We start from the raw sequence: 21652 nt of genomic DNA on the forward strand, positions 1-21652 counted from the left end.
CAACTACCAGATTTGGAAACCATCTACAACTCACGCTGTCTACAGCGGGGTTGTAACATCATAATGGATTCATCCTACCCCAGTTCAATTTCCTACCATCCAGAAGGAAATACAGAAACATCTCTGATCAGATATCAGACTGAAAAACATGTGCAATATTATGGCTTAAGTAGGGCAGCTATTTTTCTTTGATTTCAGAGCTCTTCGTTTTTTTTAAATTTTAGTTTAATTCTTGATGCAATTTAAAATGTAATCATTGTATTTTATAACATGGACATGTGCAACACTTGAATGGGGCAGCCACAGTTTGTTTTAAGTTTAGTGTTGTTTGTTCTCAATTTAGTTGTAACTTAAAATGACATTCTAAATAACTCAGACATATTTAGTCATTGTGTTTTTAGTAGTTGTATTGCCTGTATTGCAATCTTGTTGCCCTGAGTGATGACAATAAGTCTCTAAAATCAAAATCAAAAATCAAATGGAATTGATGGCTTTGGGGCCAAGTTTGTGGATGATATGAAGATAGATGGAGTGGCAGATAGTGTTGAGGAAGAAGGAAGTCTGGAGATATGGACAAAGTAGGGGAATGGGTAAAGAAGCGGCATATGGAATATAGTTTAGGAAAGTGTATGGCCACTTAGTTTGGTGGAAGGAATAAAATCTGACTGTTTTCTAAATGGGGAGAAAATTCAGAAATTAGAGATGCAAAGGGACTTTGAAGTCTTTGTGCAGGATTCCCTAAAAGTTAATTTGCAGGTTGAGTCAGTGGTAAGGAAGGCAAATACAATGTTAGCAGTTGTTTTGAGAGGATTAGGATATAAATACAAGGATGTAATGCTGAGGCTTTATAAGGCATTGGTCAGACCACACCTGGAGTATAATGGCAGTTTCAGACCCCTGATCTAAGAAAGGATGTGGTGGCACTGGAGAGGATCTAGTTGAGTTTCATGAGAATGATCCTGGAAATGAAAAGGTTAATGTATGAGGAGTGTTTGATGGCTCTGGATTTGTACTCACTGGAGCTTAGAACAATGAGGGAGGACCTCATTGAAGCCTATTGAATATTTAAAGACCGAGATAGAGTGGAAGTGAAAAGGATGTTGGTGTGACTAGGACAAGAGGACACAGCCTCTAAACAGAAGAATGTTCTTTTAGAACAGAGGTGAGGAGGAATTTCTTTAGCCAGAGGGTGCTGAATCTGTGGAATTTATTTCTACAGATGGTTGTGGAAGCCAATTCATTAGTTGATTCTTATTAAGTAAGGTGTCAAAGTTTACAGGGAAAAGGCAGAATAAAGGGGGTGAGAGAGATAAATAATCAGCGATTATGAAAAGGTGGAGCAGACTCGATGGGCTGAATGTCCTAATCACACCCCTATGTTTTATGGTCTTAACATGCTTCAGGTAAGATGGCAGCATGCTCGGATGCAGCAGCTAATACAGGGCCAACCAAAGGAGTTATTGACTTTTTAAAATGTTTTTTTAATGACCTCAAGAGCCTGCTGGACATTAATAACTTGAAGTATTGCAGGTCTACATCATCAGCAGGTTTCTCGTTGGTGGAGAAACTGAAGGAGCTGGACTTGGTGTGGGTTGTGCTGCTGCCTGCATCAGTGGGGTGTTGGAGAGGGTGTGTGAAGGAGATGATCATCTTAGTGGTCACTTTTCTTGTGATCGAATGACCATGTTGGACATTGTTAATCTGGAATGCCCAAGTCTACTTCACTTGTTTATTCATGAATGATGGGGATGGTTGGCAGCAGAGCTCCACGGCTTTGGTCATAGCCAGGACTATGCCTCAAACCACGGTGTTATCTGTATGCAGCCACCCAGTAGAGAGGCATCGGAGTTGATGTGCCTGAGGCAGTGTGGTCACTCAGCCATAGACAAGATGTATTGTGCTCGACTTCAAACTGCTGCAACATTCATGGACTCTGGTACTTGGACTACATTTCTTTTTGTGTGACTGTATTTTCCTGCTGTCTTATATGTGCTATGTGTGCCTTGTGATGTGTGTGACTGTTGGTACTGTGTTTTGCACCTTGGCCCCAGAGTAACACTGTTTCATTTGGCTGTATTCATGTATGGTTGAATGTCAATTAAACTTGAACTTGAAAGTTAATGCAAGGATTTTCCAAATCTTCTATAAAACATATTCAAACATAAGCAAAATTCCAGGGGAGAAAAAGGATATGAACATATTAGCTCTGTTGCATAACAGTCCATGTACGGAATGTCATAAGATTTCTACAATAAATTCCAAAAAATTGTTTCAAGTGTTTTATATTGGTTGATGCAAATAACTATATTTGTATAGCTTAACTTTGGAAAACACAATGGAAACTAATATAAATAGTTATTATCTCTGAGGATTTTACAGGGATGAACAGTTCATGCTGGATAATCTCATCCAAGGAACTAATACAGTAAGTTCAGCAATGACTCAAACTTATTTGTAGCAAGAGTATATTCATGCAAAACTGCTAGTGAGTATTTTTCACATAAAAGGTACTAAACTCCTATGCTAAATAGCATGTCCTATAAAATGTATGTGTTCTAGATTTCTAATATATACATGAATTTTTACAATGGCTATATCATGTGTGGGCACTGAAGTATTAATCTTCTGACTAACATTCTGCCATCTAATAATTGTTCTACGGAAGTTGTAGTTTGCTTCATTCAGATGATAGGGTTAATGTCAAACTAATGTTGCTTCTATCTTACTTGGCACAAATCAAAGGCACTCCAATTCACTTTACAGTATTGCAAACCATGGATTAATGCACACAAAATTAGTTAGCCCTGTAATATTGAAAGTTTCCTTGACTGCAATTTCAGTCGAACAATTATTAGATTGCAGCATATACACAAAATTAGTCGGCACCGATGTATTCAAATAGAGTCATTCCTGAGTTGCACACATTGTCATGAAATGACAGTCCCCTTTCAGGAAGGAGTGGCAGAAAACTCAAATTTTCTAAATGTTTTTGGAAGACTCTTATTTTATTATTCAAATGTGTTTTGCATCTGCATCTCATTAATTTTGGTTTGTTTGTGTGCAAATATATTTAATCCCAAAACCACCTCTGTAATTCCTAATTGATGATGCTCACATTTATCTGAATGCCTAAGAGTTGAACGTCACACATTCAGTAGGAATACTCACACTTACAGTAGAAGATCCCACAGACACATGAATTTGACAGATTTATAAAAGATTAATAAATCAGCTGCATTAACTTTGATTTTGACCATAGTCTGAAACACAAATTTTGCAGGCAGGATGATTTTAAGAGGTATTAAATACAAAAATATGATTATAACATTACAGCAACCAGCATTACATCACAATTAAACTAGATCACAATCATGATATCAGCTTTAATCTATTTACATCTTTTTACCTCAAAAATTACTCTGTAAAGATTTCTTGAACCATATTTCATTTCATTTCTGGTTAGTGTTTTTAAGTCTGTATAGTGTGAATTCTGTAAGTCACAATGACTTAGCAAAAATGTTGCTGGACTGCAGGATGCTTGGCAACATTCTGCATATATGCTGGTACTGAGCAACTCTCAAAGAAAATTAACATAAATAGCCTTTACAAAATGTTTTAAAACCTGTTTTTTGTTGTTGCATAATACATACAATGTATTTCATTTTAAAACCAGCATACTGCAGTTCAGCAAAAATATCTGTTCACTGAAAGTCTGATCCCATAACCAACTGACTCCTGTATATGCAAAGTTACAATAGAATCACATGTGGCTTCTTACGGCACTATTTTTAAAAAAAATCAGATTACTTTCTCCATTTTATGCTGGTTTCTGCCTCGCAGAAAGCTAAAACTATAATGTTCTGCACACCTAGGCATCTAGCTTAGGTCCAAGTTCGCGAACCTGGTTAAAACTCCCAAATCTCTTTTACATTGAAGAGTTTTCTTATGTTGGCCATTACAGATCTCTCCCAAGAATCCCCAATGTTCCCATACATCCCCCTTTCTCCTGAAGGTGCTGGCTAAGTTAATTACAAAGGTTTGAAATATCAGCCCTCTGAAATATCAAGCTCAAGTGGCTTTTTGGTTCATGTGAACTTTGGCAGCGAGCGATCAGCAGACACCCTATATAGCTAATTGTAGAGTTCTACTTCAAGCCAAAACTGACATAAACTATCCATGTGACAAAATGATGGAATCACAGGCATGTGGCATTTAAATGAGCCCATTTGTCTACTATGTATATGACAAGCCTCCCAAAAAATAATCCCCCTTCCCAGATCTCAATCCATAAATCAGCATCACTTTTCTGATCAAGTGATGAAGATCACTTTTTTGTCCTTTACTGCTCAATATCACATCAAGCAGGTAATTCTCATCCAAAGTGATGGAGGAACAACTACCCTGAGATTTGTGAAAGGAACCCTTATTTTAAGAGTTTTGAGAATCAATCTTGAAAATAAATTGATTTCATTGTTACACTACTTAACCACTATCAGCCAGTCACAGCCTCAGGAGAAGAAACTTAATGAAGAAATATATAACCATATGTGCAGCAATAAATTGTCTAAGAAAGGTCAGGATTTGCAGTTAAGAAACTGTGACCTCCAGGAGACGATTATTTTTCCTCTTGCAAGCGGGGAGGTTGCCATTTTTCTGCGTTCCCTGAATAAACTTCACGCAGACTTTATCCTGATTGAACTGAACCAGAAATCTAAAAAAAGACAAAATAAAGCAATGTATTTCATATATCTAATTTCAAAAATTAGAAATTAGTTCTTGCGAAATTATGTCCATCCTTAATTATAAAACAATAGTGTTGGTTCAATACAAACAGGCAGGGCCAAAATACAATTTTTTTTAAAAATGCACATAAAGTATCGATCCTGACCCTGCCATTGTTCACTACAAAATAAAACCGTCATGCTGGGTGTGATAATAGATTAAAGCACCTCACACCTTTCTGGGAAATTGTTATGTAATGCCCCTAACATCTCAGATTCCACTAACAATGTCAGCATTACAGCAAATTCACTTCCCCACATCAACAACAAAAGTGCAAGTCAAACCGTTTTCTTGTGACTAGATGACTTGATATTGCCACATAGCATTTGACTTCTAACAGGTTTAACCTGGAGTTCAGCAATTAGCAGTATGAGCTAAAGCTTAAAAGTTATGTGATGGAAATGATTTTGTAGTGGTGCCTAACAATGCTGAAAAGGAAAATATACAGTGCCCTATGAAATCTGTAGCTTCAGAAAAATGTGCAATTTAAGATATCAGAGAAGTGACCATGATAGCAATTAAATTATTGATGATTATACCAACAGCATATTTTGCCTGATAAGGTATAGTAGCATGGTAGCTGGTGGACTTGAAGTGCAGAAGCCTGGACTATCTATATGGACAGTTATTCAAAACATTGAAAGCCAGAGTTGAGCAGTAATAAAGACTGAATGGTGCTTCCCTCATGGAATCTACCTCATCAATGGTACCTACCTCATCAACACTACCTACAGGAGGTGTTGCCTCAAGAAGGCAACATTTATCATCAAAGATCCGCACCATCCAGGCCATGTCATCTTCTTGCAGTTAGGCAGAAAGTACAGAAGCCTTAAGTCCTGTGTCACTTGGTTCAAGAACATTTTCTCTTCAACCATTCAGTCCTTGAATGGAATTGTAGGACCATGATCACCAGAATTTTGCAACACTATGACCATGTTGATGACATCGCACTAAAATAGACCTTTCCTTTTTTTATTTTTTTTGTGTTCCTTCTTGTAAAAGTTGTGTATAATTTAAGTTTTTCTTGTGAATGCTACTGCAGGTAAAATTTTCATTGCACCTGTGCATATATGTACTTGTGCTTATGACATTATGACATTGACCTCTGGTTGGACTTGTGTTTTATTATAGAACTGGAAGGGAAAGGGTTAAAATAGTGGCAGTGGGTGGGGCTGGGCGGAAGAGCTTTGTGTTCCACTGCTGAAATACTGAGAAAGCTCAGAACCAGGCATTTATTCTAATAAAAATCATACTCCATCCTTTCTCAAGTCTTGAGGTACTTCATATTCATTTGCAGCTTATTTAACAAATTGTTAACTTCATGTGTCTTCCTTATTCATTTCCTAAAATAAAAAATCAGAACTTACTCATTGTTTATCTCAACAGCTATCTTCTGGTTGGTTTTGAAGAATATTGTACGATAAAGCTTGGTGATTATCTCAATCAAACGGTCACTGGTGAATAGAAAATCGCCCTTAGCAGCTGCAGTGGAACCCTGTGTTTAAAAAAGAGCTGGAGTTAGTGTTCTGCAGGTAGTGTGTGAAGCATTAATTCTCCGGAATTAAGCCCTAATTCCAGATACTGACCAGAACCGTATCACATTAAACCTCAGATTTCCAGTCAAACCTAAAGACTTTCTGCTCAGAATTCTCCCAGCAAGTAGCAGTAGTTCCAGTCATTGGGCAAAGTGTCCATAATTTGGCTCTCCAGAAGCAGTGTAGTACTACTTCTCAGGGAAGAATTAAACTATTCTGTTGAATTAAAATCAAGTTACCCCTGTATATTAAATGACACATTAAATGATAAAGTATTCCAATCTTCACCCTACAGTCATAAATTTAAAAAAAACTTTAATGTAAAATATTACTCCAAAAGTGTTCTTATGAAATTTCCCGTTAAGATGGTGCTACTGAATACATACGACAGCTTCTGGTAATCAAAAAGATAAGAAATCCACCTACAAACATCACTAAAAATACCTTCCCTGGGGTAAATTTTGTTAAATTATCACTGCAAACGGTGAAGGGGCGAGCAATGGCGAGGTGAGTTCGTGGGGTGTTACAGAATGGTTGCAGATGGAGATCCAACGCTCATTTGACTGGCCCAAGTGTGAAGCTGGATCGCTCTGGGCACTGAGCTGATGAGCTTGAGAGCGGCTTCGGGTGGCCAATGGGATCCAGGCCTGGAGCAAGTCGCTGGACGACAAAATCTGGGCTTGGAGCGAGTTGCAGGGCGGGAAAATCTTGGGCCAGCGTGATCTGGGCCCAGAGCCTTTCGTCACAGCTGGAACCTAGAATAAGGTACAATTCGCTGTTTAGACAATTTAAACGCTGGCCCAGATCAGAGGTGAAAGCTGACTTTGCTTGCTCTCCTGGAAGCCAGAGCCTTTAGTTGTTCCATTGTTTGGTCAATTCAAACGTGACCCAGTTAAACTAAAAAGACAAGATGTCAGTCGAGACAAGAGCTGATTTCACTCGCTCCTGCCATGGTCACTCCTCTCTCCATGGCACTGAGGCTATGAAGACTGCCCTGGCCACTGCGTTCCATGCCAATCTATTATGTTGACCTGATAAGTGAGGCTTTAGGCTGCTCCAGGGCTCGGATCTGAGCACTCAATTTTGGTTTGGTATGTTGTTGTCAATTGTTTGCATAATTTTTTTTCTTTGTCTTGCGCATTGAATGTTGGTCTTTTATTTTTGATGTTTATTTTTTTCTATAATTGGGTTCGTTTGTGTTTGTTGCTTTGTGAGTACCTGTAAGCAAACAAATCCGAAGGTTGGATAATTTATATATTCTTTGATAATAAATGAATCCTGAAATGAACAAGGATGCAATACATTTTTCTGTCACTAGAAGGAGCTCACATATAACTATATCTCAATGAAAATCTTAAAAATAAATCAAGACTACACCAGAACTCAATTTTAAACTCACAATATGAGTATCACAAAAGTGGGTCTTGGGCAAGCATATTGAGAAACTCCCAAGTTTAAACCTTAGATTATTTTAACAATAGATTAAAAAGAAACAATTTCTAAAGCAAACATCAAGAGAAACGCTATTTTACCCCTTCCCTTATCCCTCACTTTGACTTAAGTGACTAAGAAGAAATAGAGAACTTGCCTGCCCCAAAGCAACATTGCTAGATGTGTTCAAATAACATACTCAGAACAGGAATCACTAATGGCTTGATGCCTGATACTTTAAGGTGGAGATAGATACAGTGAAGATGGACATAAATATTTGAAAGCTCATGGAATTGTGGGTTATGGAGAACTGGGCACTGAAGAGAAGCTGAAGCCAGCATTGATCAGCCATACTCATATTTAATTAACACTGCAGGCTTGAGGGGCCAGATTGTCTACTCCTGCTGCTATATTTTTGTGTTCTTATGCTAATTCCACAGCAGAGTCCAGACATTGACACCTAGTTGCTATGGCAAGAACAGAGGGTTATTAAGTGCAATACTTATCCCAGTATAGCCTGTTCAGTCAGGTTATTTTAAAATGGGAAATTTTTAAAAATGTGCAGCATTCTACAGCAGCAGCTTTTGTCCAGTCTAACAGAAAAGCTCTTACATCATAAAGGAAGCCAGCCAAAAATGACCAATAAGTTGTTGATGCTAACTTGCGTCAAGCTTAAAATATTGGCTAATCTGAGGATGTGTTTAATTTGGTCACATTCTACCCAAATGCAAAGTGAATACTAAGCTAAGTTTATGTAATTGACAAATTTAGAAGACTGCTGAAGTCATGATCGTAATGGGATGCAGACAACAGGAAACATGCATTTTATTTGGAACAATGCACTCAGTATGCTAAAATCAGATTTAGTAAATCTGCTGTATTTATAATCTGCACAAATCAACAAGCCTATACTGCCTACATAATTTGCCTATCGGCACAACAGATGCCATTTCATTGGCTGTTCACTCACCCTAGAATATCTGGACAGCAAAGGTGCATGCCATCAGGATGCTCTTTATCAATTACACCTCGTTATTCAATGCTATCATCTCCTCAAAACTAAGTTTCAAGACCATGGCCTCAATAATTCCTTGTGCAATTGGATCCTCAATTTCCTCACTTGCAGACCCCAGTCAATGTTATAGCATGACATCTATAACATTGACAAACCTCTATAGACGTGTGGTGAAAAGTCTATTGACTGATTGCATCACAGCCTGGTATGGAAACACCAGTACACTTGAACAGAAAGTCCTACAAAAAAGTAGTGGATACACCCCAGTCCATCACGGCTATAGTCCTCCCTGCCATTGAGCACATCTACACAGAGCGTTATCACAGGAAAATAGCATCCACCATCAGGGACCCCCACCACCCAAATCATGCTCTCTCCTCGCTGCCGCATCTGGAAGGTGGCACAGGAGCCTCAGGACTCACACCATCAGGTTCAGGAACAGTTATTACCCCTCACTAGCAGGCTCGTGAACCAACAGGAATAACTTCACTCAACTTCAAGTACTTTTCATCCAATGCTCCTGATACTTATTGCTTATTTATTTGTTTCTCTTCCTTTTTGTATTTGTACAATTTGTTGTCATTTGTACACTGGTTGTCCACCCTCTTGGTGTGGTCTCTCATTGATTCTCTTATGGTTAATGGATTTATTGAGTATGCCAGCAAGAAAATGAAGCTCAGGGTTGTATATGGCGACATATATGTACTTTGATAACAAATTTACTTTTAACTTTGAACATTTTCCATTGTGTTTCAGTGAAGCTGTATTTTATTTGCTGGATTTTTAAACAAGTGCCTCATGTTCGTTGACCTCTGGGGCATGTATTTGTATTTAAATTTTTTTTGGGAGGGCAAACATGCTCGTGCATGCATTTAACCTATTGCTATGCATACTTGTTTAGATGTAATTATGAGTGGAGCCCACATCCCTGCATTAGCCCACCTTTCATCTTTCACAAACTTGGATTAACCAGATTGGGTGGCAATGACCTGAGCTTCTGTTCTCACTGCCTCTTTAAAAAAACATTGCACAACTATGCAGCACTTTGTAAACAGTAACTGAATGCATTTCAGGGAACTTTAAAACTGGGTTAAAGAATCAGGCAAAAGCTGCATTTAGCAAAAGCTTCAGTCACAAGATCTCGACTGCGATCTTGTCAGCAGCATTTAATACCAGAGGAGTTTTAGTTGTCTCCAGAATTATTTCATTATTCAGAGGTCTTGAACCACTCTCTGTAGCCAAATTCCCTGAGATGTATTTATGAAGTTCCCAGAATAGATGAGAGCCAAAACATTCTTATTAAAGACAACTGGAAACTAAGTTTATATTCTGTTACTGCTTAACCTAACAATAAAGAACTTGTACAATGCGAGAGAAGTAGAATGTTATACTTGCTCTCGTCTTGTAGCTTCTTCCCTTTCTATTCTAAATGCAGTACACTGCAGCCAGATGTAGCTCATCTCCATTGTAGCCAATCCTCACAGCAGGATCTGCAACAGTGCCTTGCTTCTGGACAAAAATCAGATAATGCTGAAGAGGTGCTGCATTGTTAGAGGCGTCATTCTTTGGATGAAAGGTAAATCAAGACACATCTTCCTTCTCAAGTGGATGTAAAAGATACCTCAAGAATATCCAAAGAAGTGCAAGGAAGAAGGAACCTTTGTAGTTCCCTGACCAATATTCATTCTTCAGTCAGCATTCTTAAGACTAGATTACCCAGATTGTGGTGATTTGCTTAAGCAAGTTGTCTGCCAAATTATGGTAAACATGAAAATGCATTAGAAATTCTTCATTGACCACAAAGCACTTTGAATCCTTCTAAAATCATGAAGATACCATGAATTTATATGTCTTCTATTCTGCCTGTAGTTTTCTTGGGTTTCATTCCACACAAGTATATAATTCACAAATGCAACAGAAGAACCTGGTATTCTTCAGAAATTAATTTGACAGCAATATTGCCACGCAGTTGGACTTTCCCAACAGCTGAAACATTTGAGCCACTTGTTAAATACTATAGATTTCCACATAGAAAAGTGCAAAGATGTATAAAATATACAATAACTAGCACCATGGAAGATCTTAATGAAGCTGAGGAAATTTCTATTGAAAGTCTCAAACCAATCAATTGTGCTTTAGAGGGTGTAGTTTTAATGATTTTAACAGCAATTTCTTGGTGCACAGTATTTTAACTATATTATTGTATGACCAATTCATTGGATTTGAATAGCCTATCAGACAGAATAATTTAAAGGGACTTTGTCTACATTAACATTATTATCAGGTACAATTAATGCTCATCTTCACCAAATAAATCAACAACTTTAACTCAGATCTTTCCTACAAAGTTTCAATGTTCAGTTGGTTTCCCATTATAGCAAGAAGTTCTTGCATTGCTTTTAATTGTAACCCAATAAATTCATTTTTATGGATATTATTTCCCAATGGAAGTTGAATACAATCTTTTCTATGAGACAGTGATGTTGGCAATATTTTAATTAATTGGAATTTGTTCTTTTCATAAGATGAAATATGATTCATTCTTGAACTGCTATCTAAAAAGTGGCTCAGAACTGTAGAGATGTAAGACACTGCAGATCCTGAAATCTGGATCAAAAAAAAACACAAATCACTGGAGGAACTCAGTGTGCTCCTGTGGGGGAAAGAAAATGCTTACTTTGGGTCAAGACCCTGCATCCAAACTAACAAGTTGTCAATTAGAACCCTGGAAATTGCATAAGGCTTCCTGAATCCAGTTCACCATTCAATTAAATCATAATTTAATTATTTACACTCTTTTAGTCAAATCTAGATCTTAATGTTTGCCTTTTTGTTGTTTCGTAACTTCAGTATTCTGATGCTGCGTACAAGTACTTACATTCAAATGAAGCCATTTCAGTATCACTAGCAAACAACTGTTCTAAGTCGTTTACTGTTGAATTTAAAAGTGTACAACATATGCATGTGATAAATAGGGCATCTTCTTCTCCTGTTCTCTCCCAGGCAGTGGCAGCAGCTGGGCATTTATAGGCCACATGTTTGTTTATCCTTTGACCCTTTCCTGGTGAACTTAAATTTCTCATGAAAACATGTTATCTTCTTACTGAGTATTCCAACATCTGCTCTTCAAGCAGGCATCAGTTGATACACGGCAGTTTATACACCCCAAGGGAGAACAGCTAACTTAGTACAAATCAAAACCCAGACTCCTGTGGTCCATACAGAATTTAATAAGCTACATGCAGGCATATAAAAAGATGTTGAATGAAATTTAAAAAATGAGTCCTCTTGCAACTCTTTCATACCAGTGGAAATTTCACTGTATTAAAAAATCATTACTCTACACAAATTGAGAACTTATTCTAAATTAATTTCACATATAATGCACAGATGTCTTTGTATATCTGTCACCTAAAGCAAGTATACAGTAAGCATTTAAGATGGCAAAATATATGTTGATTTCATTTCAAGGTTTTGAATACAGGAGCAAGGATGTCTTTATACTACTACACAAGACCTGTAGAGACCATACATGCACTATGATGTGCAGTTTATTTTCCCTACCCCTGCCATACAGAGTGCAGTGAAGGCTCTTGAGATGGCAGGACAGTCAAATGAGGAGATATATGGTTGACCAGTGCTGTTTCAATTAGAGTTTAGAGAAATGAGAAGAGGTCTCATTGAATCGACAAAAACTTTTGACAGAGATTGACAAGCCTAATGCAAGGAGAATGTTGAGGAGTTTCAAACCATGTCAGGATACAGAAACATGGAAAATTTACAGCACAATACAGGCCCTTCGGCCCACAATGCTGTGCCAAACATGAACTTATTTAGAAATTAACTAAGGTTAATTTCCCTCATAGCCCTCTATTTTTCTAAGCTCCATGTACCTATCCAGGAGTCTCTTAAAAGATCCTATCATTTCTGCCTCCACCACCATCTCTGGCAGCCCATTCCACGCACTCACCACTCTCTGCGTAAAAAACTTACCCCTGACCTCCTCTGTACCTACTTCCAAGCACCTTAAAACTGTGCCCTCTCATGTTAGCCATTTCAGCCCTGGGAAAAAGCCTCTGACTATCCACATGATCAATGCCTCTCATCATCTTATACAGCTCTTTCAGGTCACCTCTCATCCTCTGCAGCTCCAAGGAGAAAAGGCTGAATTCACTCAACCTATTCTCATAAGGCATGCTCCCCAATCCAGGCAACATCCCTGTAAATCTCCTCTGCATCCTTTCCATGGTTCCCAAATCCTTCCTGTAATGAGGCGACCAGAACTGAGCACAGTACTCCAAGTGGGGTCTGACCAGGGTCCTATATAGCTGCAACATTATCTCTCAGCTCCTAAATTCAATTCCACGATTGATGAAGGCAAATACACTGTATGCCTTCTTAACCATAGTCAACCCACGCAGCTGCTTTGAGCATTCTATGGACTCAGACCCCAAGATCCCTCTGATCCTCCACACTGCCAGGAGTCTTACCATCAATACTATATTCTGCCTTCATATCCGACCCACCAAAATGAACCACCCCACACCCACCTGGGCCGAACACCATCTGCCTCCCCCCAGCCCAGCCCTGCATCCCATCAATGCCCCGCTGCAACCCATGACAGCCCCCCGCACCATCCACAACACCCCCAACCCCAGCGCAACCAGCAAACCCACCAACACATCCCTCCACTTCCCCATCCAGGCCATCCACAAAGATCACTAAGAATAAGGGTCTCAGAACAGATCCGCGAGGCACACCACCGGCCTCCATGCAGAACACGACCCGTCTACAACCACTCCTCACCCCCTGCAGGCAAGCCAGCTGTAACATTACCTCTGGCTCTTAAACTCAATCCCACGGTTAATGAAGGCCAATGCACTGTATGCTTTCTTAACCACAGAGTCAACCTGCCCAGCTGCTCTGAGTGTCCTGTGGACTACATAAAGTTCTCTACCACATAAGCCAGTGGAAGCTAAGTCAATGACTGCATTTCATAAATACTACATAGATTTCTAGACAAAAAAGGACAAGAAGAGATCTAGGAAAATTGCAAAAATATTGGCCATGATTGGATTGAATAGTGCAGCATCTCAAAAAGCCAGAGAGCCTGCTCAACTTTTATTTGTGATGCAATGTGTCTTTCTAAAGTTTTTAAAGGATATTAAGTCCAGGTCCAGGCAAATTGGTAGCATTTATAAAATTAACTTAAATCAGAGTTTTGCAGGAATTCTTCAAATAACTATTGGTGGGACACATAAATCAACACAGATGAAAAGAAAATAAAGATTATAAGGTATCATTCCAGTTTCTCTAAATTCTTTTTCAATTTTTCAAAGCAATAAAGAACAAGATGATTATTTAGGTTAGAGACACTGCTGCAGATATTGTACTCATTCTGCATTATACAATTGAACATCTGGTGTCCTATTGCTGAGCTCTTACCTCTTTGAGGTGAACAGCAAAGAGTCCATCTGTTTGCTTGCTCACTGACACACTAGTGATGTCCATTACAGGAATTGTGGATTTGATCTGGCCTGACTTTTGATCAGCAATGATGAAGTTGCTCTTGGTTAATAAGAAGATTCTCGGGATTCCCTATATCAAACAAGAACAAATGTCATTAAATATGGAGGTACAAAGATCAAGACTTTAAAAACAATTAAGCTCAATGTGATTTTTGTATTAATTTTAATGCAGACTTGACACAAGCTTATGACCAAGTATTTGCTTTGGGGCACCAATTAACTGTGAAAACAAGTAATTGTGACTGAGTAATGGTGTGAATCAAGTCCTGCCTCAGAATTGACCTAGATCTGTTCCAGTTTGTCTACAATTTTAACAGGATATTAGCAGATGTGATTTCTCTGGCTCTTCACTCTGCTTGACAACAGAAATGTGTATGTATGTCAGTCTGTTGATCAATGACTACAGCTCAGTGTTGAACCCAATTAGCCCATCCAAACTCATCATCAGGCTTCAAAACCTGGGCTTCTGTACCTCCCTCTGCAGCTGGATAGTCAAGTTCCTCATCATCAGGCTTCAAGCAGCAATGATTGAGATGATCTCCTTTTTGCCAGTCACCAACACAGGTACATATTGAAGCTGTGCAATTTACCCTTGCCCCGTTTTCTACACACAGATGACCTTGTGGCTAAGCACACCTTCAATGCTATCTTCAAATTCGCCAATGATACCACTGTTGTTGGTGGAATAACAGGTGCCCCAATGAGTCTGCTTACCGGAATGAGACAGGTCACTTGGTTCAAACAACCTCTTGCTCGACATCAGCAAAGCTAAAGAGCTAATTGTTGACTGAAGGAAGGGTAAGGAGGACAAACATGAGCCAGTCTACACTGGGAAATCAGAGGTGGGTGGAGTCAACAGCTGTCAATTCCTGTATGTTAACATATCGGATGACCTGTCTTGAGTCCAGCACATAGATCCAATGATAAGGAAAGCACACAGTGCCTTTACTTTATTTGTAAGTTAAGGAGGTTCAGCTAATCATTGAATACCCCAACAAACTTCTATAGACATACTGTTGAAAGTACCCTGACTAGTTGCATCATGGTCTGGTAAGGCAATTCAAATGAAAAGAATGTAAAAAGCTGTAAAATGGTGGACTCTACCCAGTGCATCAACGGCACAACCCTCCCACCATTGGTGGTATCCACAGGAGGCACTGTCTCTAGAAGGCAACATCTGTTAACAAGGTCCACATCATTCTGTTCATGCCATTTTTTGCAGCACAAGTCTGACATCCCACAGCACCAGGTTCCAGAATCGCTACTTCCCTTCAACCCTTTAGTTCTTGAACCCACGGGTAAAACCATAATCTCTATAGTTTAGCAACACTATAAACAGTTGCATTGAAATAGACCTTGCTTTTTTAATTCTAGTTGTGCTTTCCTGTAAAAAAAAAGTGCCCAATTCATGTTTAATTTTTTTTTCTTTTGAGGGCTGTTTATATGATGCCATGTGTGTGTAATGTTGCTGCAAGTGAGCAGCATTCATTGCACTCTTGTATATGATAAACACAACTTTGAACTATGTTTTGAGACTAGAATTTTTTTTAGGTATATTTGCCCAGAATTTTAACAAGGAACTGGATGGTTTCCAGGTGTCCTGATTTGCATGACACTGACAATCGCTGACACTCATCAAATGAAAGAATTTCTTTTGCCAGAGCATCCAGAGGCCGCTCACAAGTTTTAACTGGAGGTGGAAGCAAAGTCCATATTTGCAGAATTGAAGTGTACATTTAAAGCTGCCAGTGACATGCTTACTCTCTGCAACTTACAGTGCCAAATGACATTTCTTCCCAAATTTTCATTGCTTGTAAGTGTAACAAAATTCTCTTCCTACGCCTTATGGTCTTAAAAGAGTTAATTATGTTATTTACCCTCCACTTCTCCCATCCTTTCTGGAATGTGGTGATAATTCCTCTAATACATTACCATAGTGACTAGTTATAATATCCTAAAATGGGCGTGGAGTTTACATCCATGTACTTTTAGCTGATGCTCACTTAACAGTAATAGGAAACCGATTTTCTTCTATTCCAGGTTAGAGTCAAAGTCAAACTTACTGTCATAAGTATAAGTGTGCATAGGTGCAATGAAACACTTGCAACAGCATCAAATTCAAAGTTCAAGGTAAATTTATTATGAAACCATAGATACGTCACCATATATAGCCCTGAGGTTATTTTTCAAATACACAACCTACCATAAATGATACACCAGAAGCACCAAGACTCATAATGTCACCATCGTCCATGATCCATGAAGATGAACTGAATTATCATGGATCAGGGTCAAGAATCAGATCTCACTGTTCTACACTAGCCCAAAATGAATCTCATATTCTATCCACTGTATCACCAGACATCCTGCTTTTCCAATTAAAGTTGTGATCAGAATACAGATACTGTTGCTCAGAATTTTCTTGCAGCTTCAGAATTTACATTCACATGAGATTTCTGCAGTTTAGTGTTATGGATCTGAAAGAGGCCCTTCCACCCATTTTGTCCATGTCAACCATTAAATACTCATCAATATCCTTCCCTTCTACCAGCACAGTCTATAGTTTTCTGTGTCTTGGTGATTCAGATATTTACATAATACACCTTAAATGTTGTAAGGCTCTCTGCCTCATCCACTTTTTTAGAGTGCTTTCCAAATTGCAACCTCACTCTGGACGAGAGAAGATTTTTCCTTATATCTCCTCTAAGCCTCTTACTCCTCACTTTAAACCTCAGCTTTGGAGAAAAGAATTACTATTGTCTATTCAATGATGCCTATCACAATTTTACATACCACTATCAGCTTTCCCCTCAGCTTTTTCCCACTTTAAAGAAAGCAAACTCACAACTGAGACACTTCATCCCAGGCAACATCCAAGTATATCTCTTCAGTACCCTCTCCAGAGCGATCAGACCTTCTCTGTACTGAGGCAACCAAATTTAGAAAATATATTGAGGCAGTACTTGTTCAATGAGATCATTTCAGGCTCACAGAATGGGATATGGCACATAGTGGTTGTGTTAATTAATGAGTAACCTTGACACAAATAAAATCTATCACACTATCTAGTTAATTTATTTCAGTTACCTGAATAACCTGCATTGTTATACATAAACCACCTGTTTCACTGCTGACCACAGCAATAGAAATTCTCCTTCTATATCTGGTTTAACTTGTAAGTAGTTGACTCTCAACAGTTTTCCTCAATTAATATCGTACTGGTATGCACCTGTAGTCTACAGTGGTTTAAATAGGCCACTCACCACAAACTTCTCAATGATAAATACTGGTCTTGACATTCAGTAAAGTGTAAACATAAAATTACATAAAACAAACCCTCTCTTACCTTGCCATTAGCTCTGTTAATTTTGTTTACAACATCTGCCAGAAGTATCTTCTCTTCGACTGCACCATTTAGCTTCTGGTATTTGGGGTTCTTACTGATTTCCAGATAATCTCCTTGAAAAGGTTGTGGAACGCTGCAGTAGAAAATTCCAAAAATGAAATTCACTCTCTTACATATCTGTGTCATCAACTCCTTTTCAATTAACTAGAACATCAAATACTGGCGGAAAGTTTCACTGTCTAGTCAAAGAGTTCAAGAATGATAGACACAATTCCCTATGAATGCTCATCAAATTAATCAACAAGCAACAATATTCTCACCATTAATTCCTTTAATAGTTTTAGTTATATCTTCCTCTATTTTGTTTCAGAAAATAAAAATAAATTCTTCTGATTAGACAAATGCTCCTATGGCAAACGATGTGGTTTAAACTCTATTAAAGCCATTTGACCACTGTCACTAAAGGGTAAGATTGGTATCTTCTCTCTGAGAGGCACCAACATGCAGGATTCAGTTCCAGGTACAGGCAGGGTATGGCACATTAACTGAGCAATTATTGTTAATGTACAAGTAGAAATACAAGAGGTGATTGATAAGTTCATGGCCTAAGGTAGAAGGAATCAAATTTAGAAAACCTAGCACATTTATTTTTCCTACATTTATACACGTAGTCCAGCGGTCGTGGAGCATATGGATCCCTTCTTTGTAGAAGTCGGTGTCTTGGACCTCCAGAAGTGGTCCACAGCAGGGGTGATTGATAAGTTTGTGGCCTAAGGTAGAAAGAGATGAGTTATTAACTTCAAACTTTTTGCATTTTCACTCAACGAGTTGAACTGCACATGTATGTAACGAGAGCTGTACAACTCATCTCCTTCTACATTGGGCCACAAACTTATCAATCACCCCTGCTGTGGACCACCTGGAGGTCCAAGACGTTCTCATTACATGCACGTGCAGTTCAACTCTTTGAGTGATAATGCAGAAAGTTTGAAGTTAATAACTCATTTCCTTCTACCTTAGGCCACAAAGTTATCAATCACCCCTGCTGTGGACCACTTCTACAAAGAAGGGATCCGTATGCTCCATGACCGCTGGACTAAGTGTGTAAATGTAGGAGGGGACTATGTTGAAAAATAAATGTGTGAGGTTTTCTAAAATTGACTCCTTCTACCTTAGGCCACAAACTTACCAATCGCCCCTTGTATTGATTGACTGCTTCATCATATTCCATCATCTCCTGATGCCTACACATATATGCACTTTCCACTGGAATTAAAATTAAAGATGCTCTTCTCAAAATTGTAAGAAGATTTTAAGACAGAAATAAATGAAAGATTATTTCCAAGTATTGTGAATCGAAACATAAGGATTCACTTAGTAATATAAGTATGTCTTCATATTGAAACCTGTTGGATGATGAATGAATTATCATATAAGGTCATATTTTTTAAGATCAAATTGGGTAAGTATTTGAAAATTAAATAATGTGAAGAAGTGTGAGGAAAGAGCAACAAAATAGATACAGAGCAGAGCTTGTTACTTCCAGATGATTATTGTAACTCTTGAATGAATTGCACAATATATTTATGTTAGAGAAGTCACGATGCTCATAGAAGTTTGTATGCATGACAATTTCAGTGTTCTAATTACTACCTTTCTTCAAATTAAAATGTATCTCTCTTTTTTGAGTGTTAAGAACTTAATTAATCACACAGCCAAAATCAGGTCATCTACAGGAGATGCATTATTGTTCATTGCATCATAATAACAATGACTACTTATTCACATCTAAAACACTGTGCTTATCAAGGGCAAATGATTGCACATGATGGCTGACATCAGCTATTACCTGTCGGTGTACAAAGCCTTTTTGTCCTTGAAAAGCTCACTTGCCTCAAGCTTCTCTTCAAAAGTGGCTTTCTTTTGGTCTGTGAACTGATCTCTGTATTTCTTGCACTGTAAACAACAGTTGATTATAAATATTATTTAATTTTTTCTTTTTAATTTTTCTATGTTATACTTCGAACAGAGACTGAACAATGTACTTCAACATGTACGCTGTCCAACAAATCATGTGAGCTTGTGTTATTTTGCTCTTAATGGCACCAGAATACCAAAATACAAATCAAACAGGCAAAGAGATTTTTAAACATTATTTTCAAAACGTGTGGTATATTCAGTCTATATTGTACAATCAAGTTAAAATCATTAATGTGGAATGCCTTGCATATAACCCTGTGATTTGTACTTTCTTATCTGTAACATCTGATGACATCTGGCACAATGTTTTACAACAAAGGCTTATCTTGAATCTTTCTAAATCATTAACTAATTCCTCCCAGCTTCAGAATGGGACATTCAGTTTGCAAGCAACTAGTAAACTGGTACCAGTGTATCAGGCATTCTACATCATGATGTCAGTAAACTGTCATGCATTTGCACATACTGCAGAATCCATTGACAAGCATTACAGAAAAAGCAATTTTTTTCCCCTCAGTTTCCTGGTTCAGGGATTCTGAAATCAAAGCCACTGTAGATCGGAATTCACTGTCAGGGGAATGGAATTTGGAAATTAGGATTGGTTTGTCAATAAGGCTAGAAAAGGAGGAATTGAGGAAACAAGAGAATGTGGGGGACATTGTGAGAATGGTGTTTGAGGGAATGATGTAGTCAGGCAAATGGGGAGGGGAGGAATGAATGGGCAGAGAATGGAGGGAATGGGGGTGGGGTTTGACCAAATACATCTCAGCAAGTGGAGTAAATGATTGGTTCAAGTGGGTGAGGTGGGGAGGACAGGGGAGAGGAAAAATGCGCCAAAGTATTTAACTATGAATATCCAACAAATGTAATTTTGTTTTCTACCCTCCACAGATGGAAGATCCTCTTCAATTCTGTGTGTGTATTCTCCAGGAAAAGGTAAGGCCTCACTGGCCAAGTCTTCTCAGTTGGGGACAGTGAAGGCAAGTTCTTCTTCAGATCCACAAAATACTTCTGCATCTGGATTAATGCAAAAGCAGTACATTCCAGTTAGTGACTGGTGACAAGTCAGGATTAGTAACTATTCTCTCTGAGGACATGGCCCTTTCACATACTGTTTTTCAAAACAGAATACTGTACATGTCAATGGAAAACAAATTTCTTTGCCAGGACTACAGCACTTTGCCTCCCAGATCAAGGAACGTTGGTGACACGTGATGGCCTGCAGAGATAAAGCACTCTAGTTTCAGGATTTATGTGATATATGAGACCGTGGTGTGGGTGATCCAGTGATGTCAGTTATGTCTGGAGTTCTACAACATGGTCACAACAATTTACTCTTTGCTTTTATTCCTACCCCCAATTACCCAATGTCTGAACACTTGGAAACTTCTGCATCTTGTCTTTTGGCATGGGACTGAATCCACATTCCAGATTAGCCAAAATCCACATATCTGTGAATAACCTTTCCCTGACCTTCATGACATGGCACTTTAAATAGCTAATGCTCCAAATGGATTGTTGCAAATGAAAAAGACCAGCAAACACAGAGGCTTTTAGGGCCCTTTCAGACCTATTAATGCACACTTAGATAACCATACACAGTATAAAAAACTGCATTTAAACACCATTTTTACATGGGAAAGCCTTATCACTGATTCTAAACATCTATAGTTGTACCATTAATTCCTGTCTCTACTGACATTTTCCTCTTACTTAAGAATGGGGTCATACTTTCAGCGTAATTTATTTGAGAGTTGTGGACACAGCTCAACATATCACAGAAACCAGTCTCCTCTCTAGGGCCTCTGTCTATGCTTCTTGCTAAGACAGTACAGCAGCCAGCATAATTAAATACCCCACCCACCTTGGACAATTTCCCTTCTCTCCTCTCCCATCACTCAAAGGATACAAAAGACAGAAAGCATGTATCACCAGGGTCAAGTCCAGCTTCAATCTCACAGTCATCAGACTCTTGAAAGGACCTCTTGTGCAATACAATGGACTCTTGCCCTCACAATCTACCTCATTATGATCT

At 38.5% G+C, this 21652-nt stretch overlaps 1 protein-coding gene across 3 annotated transcripts in view; it reads right to left on the reverse strand.

The window, feature by feature from the left end:
• Nucleotides 1–2266: 2266 nt before the first annotated feature.
• Nucleotides 2267–21652, reverse strand: part of myo1b (myosin IB) — a 271540-nt gene continuing 252154 nt past the window's right edge. For all 3 annotated transcript variants that reach the window (XM_073046966.1, XM_073046967.1, XM_073046968.1), the window contains 6 exons: nucleotides 20500–20634; nucleotides 19487–19593; nucleotides 17638–17770; nucleotides 14209–14361; nucleotides 6150–6277; nucleotides 2267–4711 (listed from right to left, as the gene is read on the reverse strand). In XM_073046966.1, the coding sequence (XP_072903067.1) occupies nucleotides 4588–4711; nucleotides 6150–6277; nucleotides 14209–14361; nucleotides 17638–17770; nucleotides 19487–19593; nucleotides 20500–20634 (780 nt within the window). In that variant the 3' untranslated portion in view covers nucleotides 2267–4587. The remainder of the gene's footprint in view (nucleotides 4712–6149; nucleotides 6278–14208; nucleotides 14362–17637; nucleotides 17771–19486; nucleotides 19594–20499; nucleotides 20635–21652) is intronic.

The sequence above is a fragment of the Hemitrygon akajei genome, chromosome 5 (genome assembly GCF_048418815.1).
Source record: "Hemitrygon akajei chromosome 5, sHemAka1.3, whole genome shotgun sequence".
NCBI classification, from domain to species: domain Eukaryota; kingdom Metazoa; phylum Chordata; class Chondrichthyes; order Myliobatiformes; family Dasyatidae; genus Hemitrygon; species Hemitrygon akajei.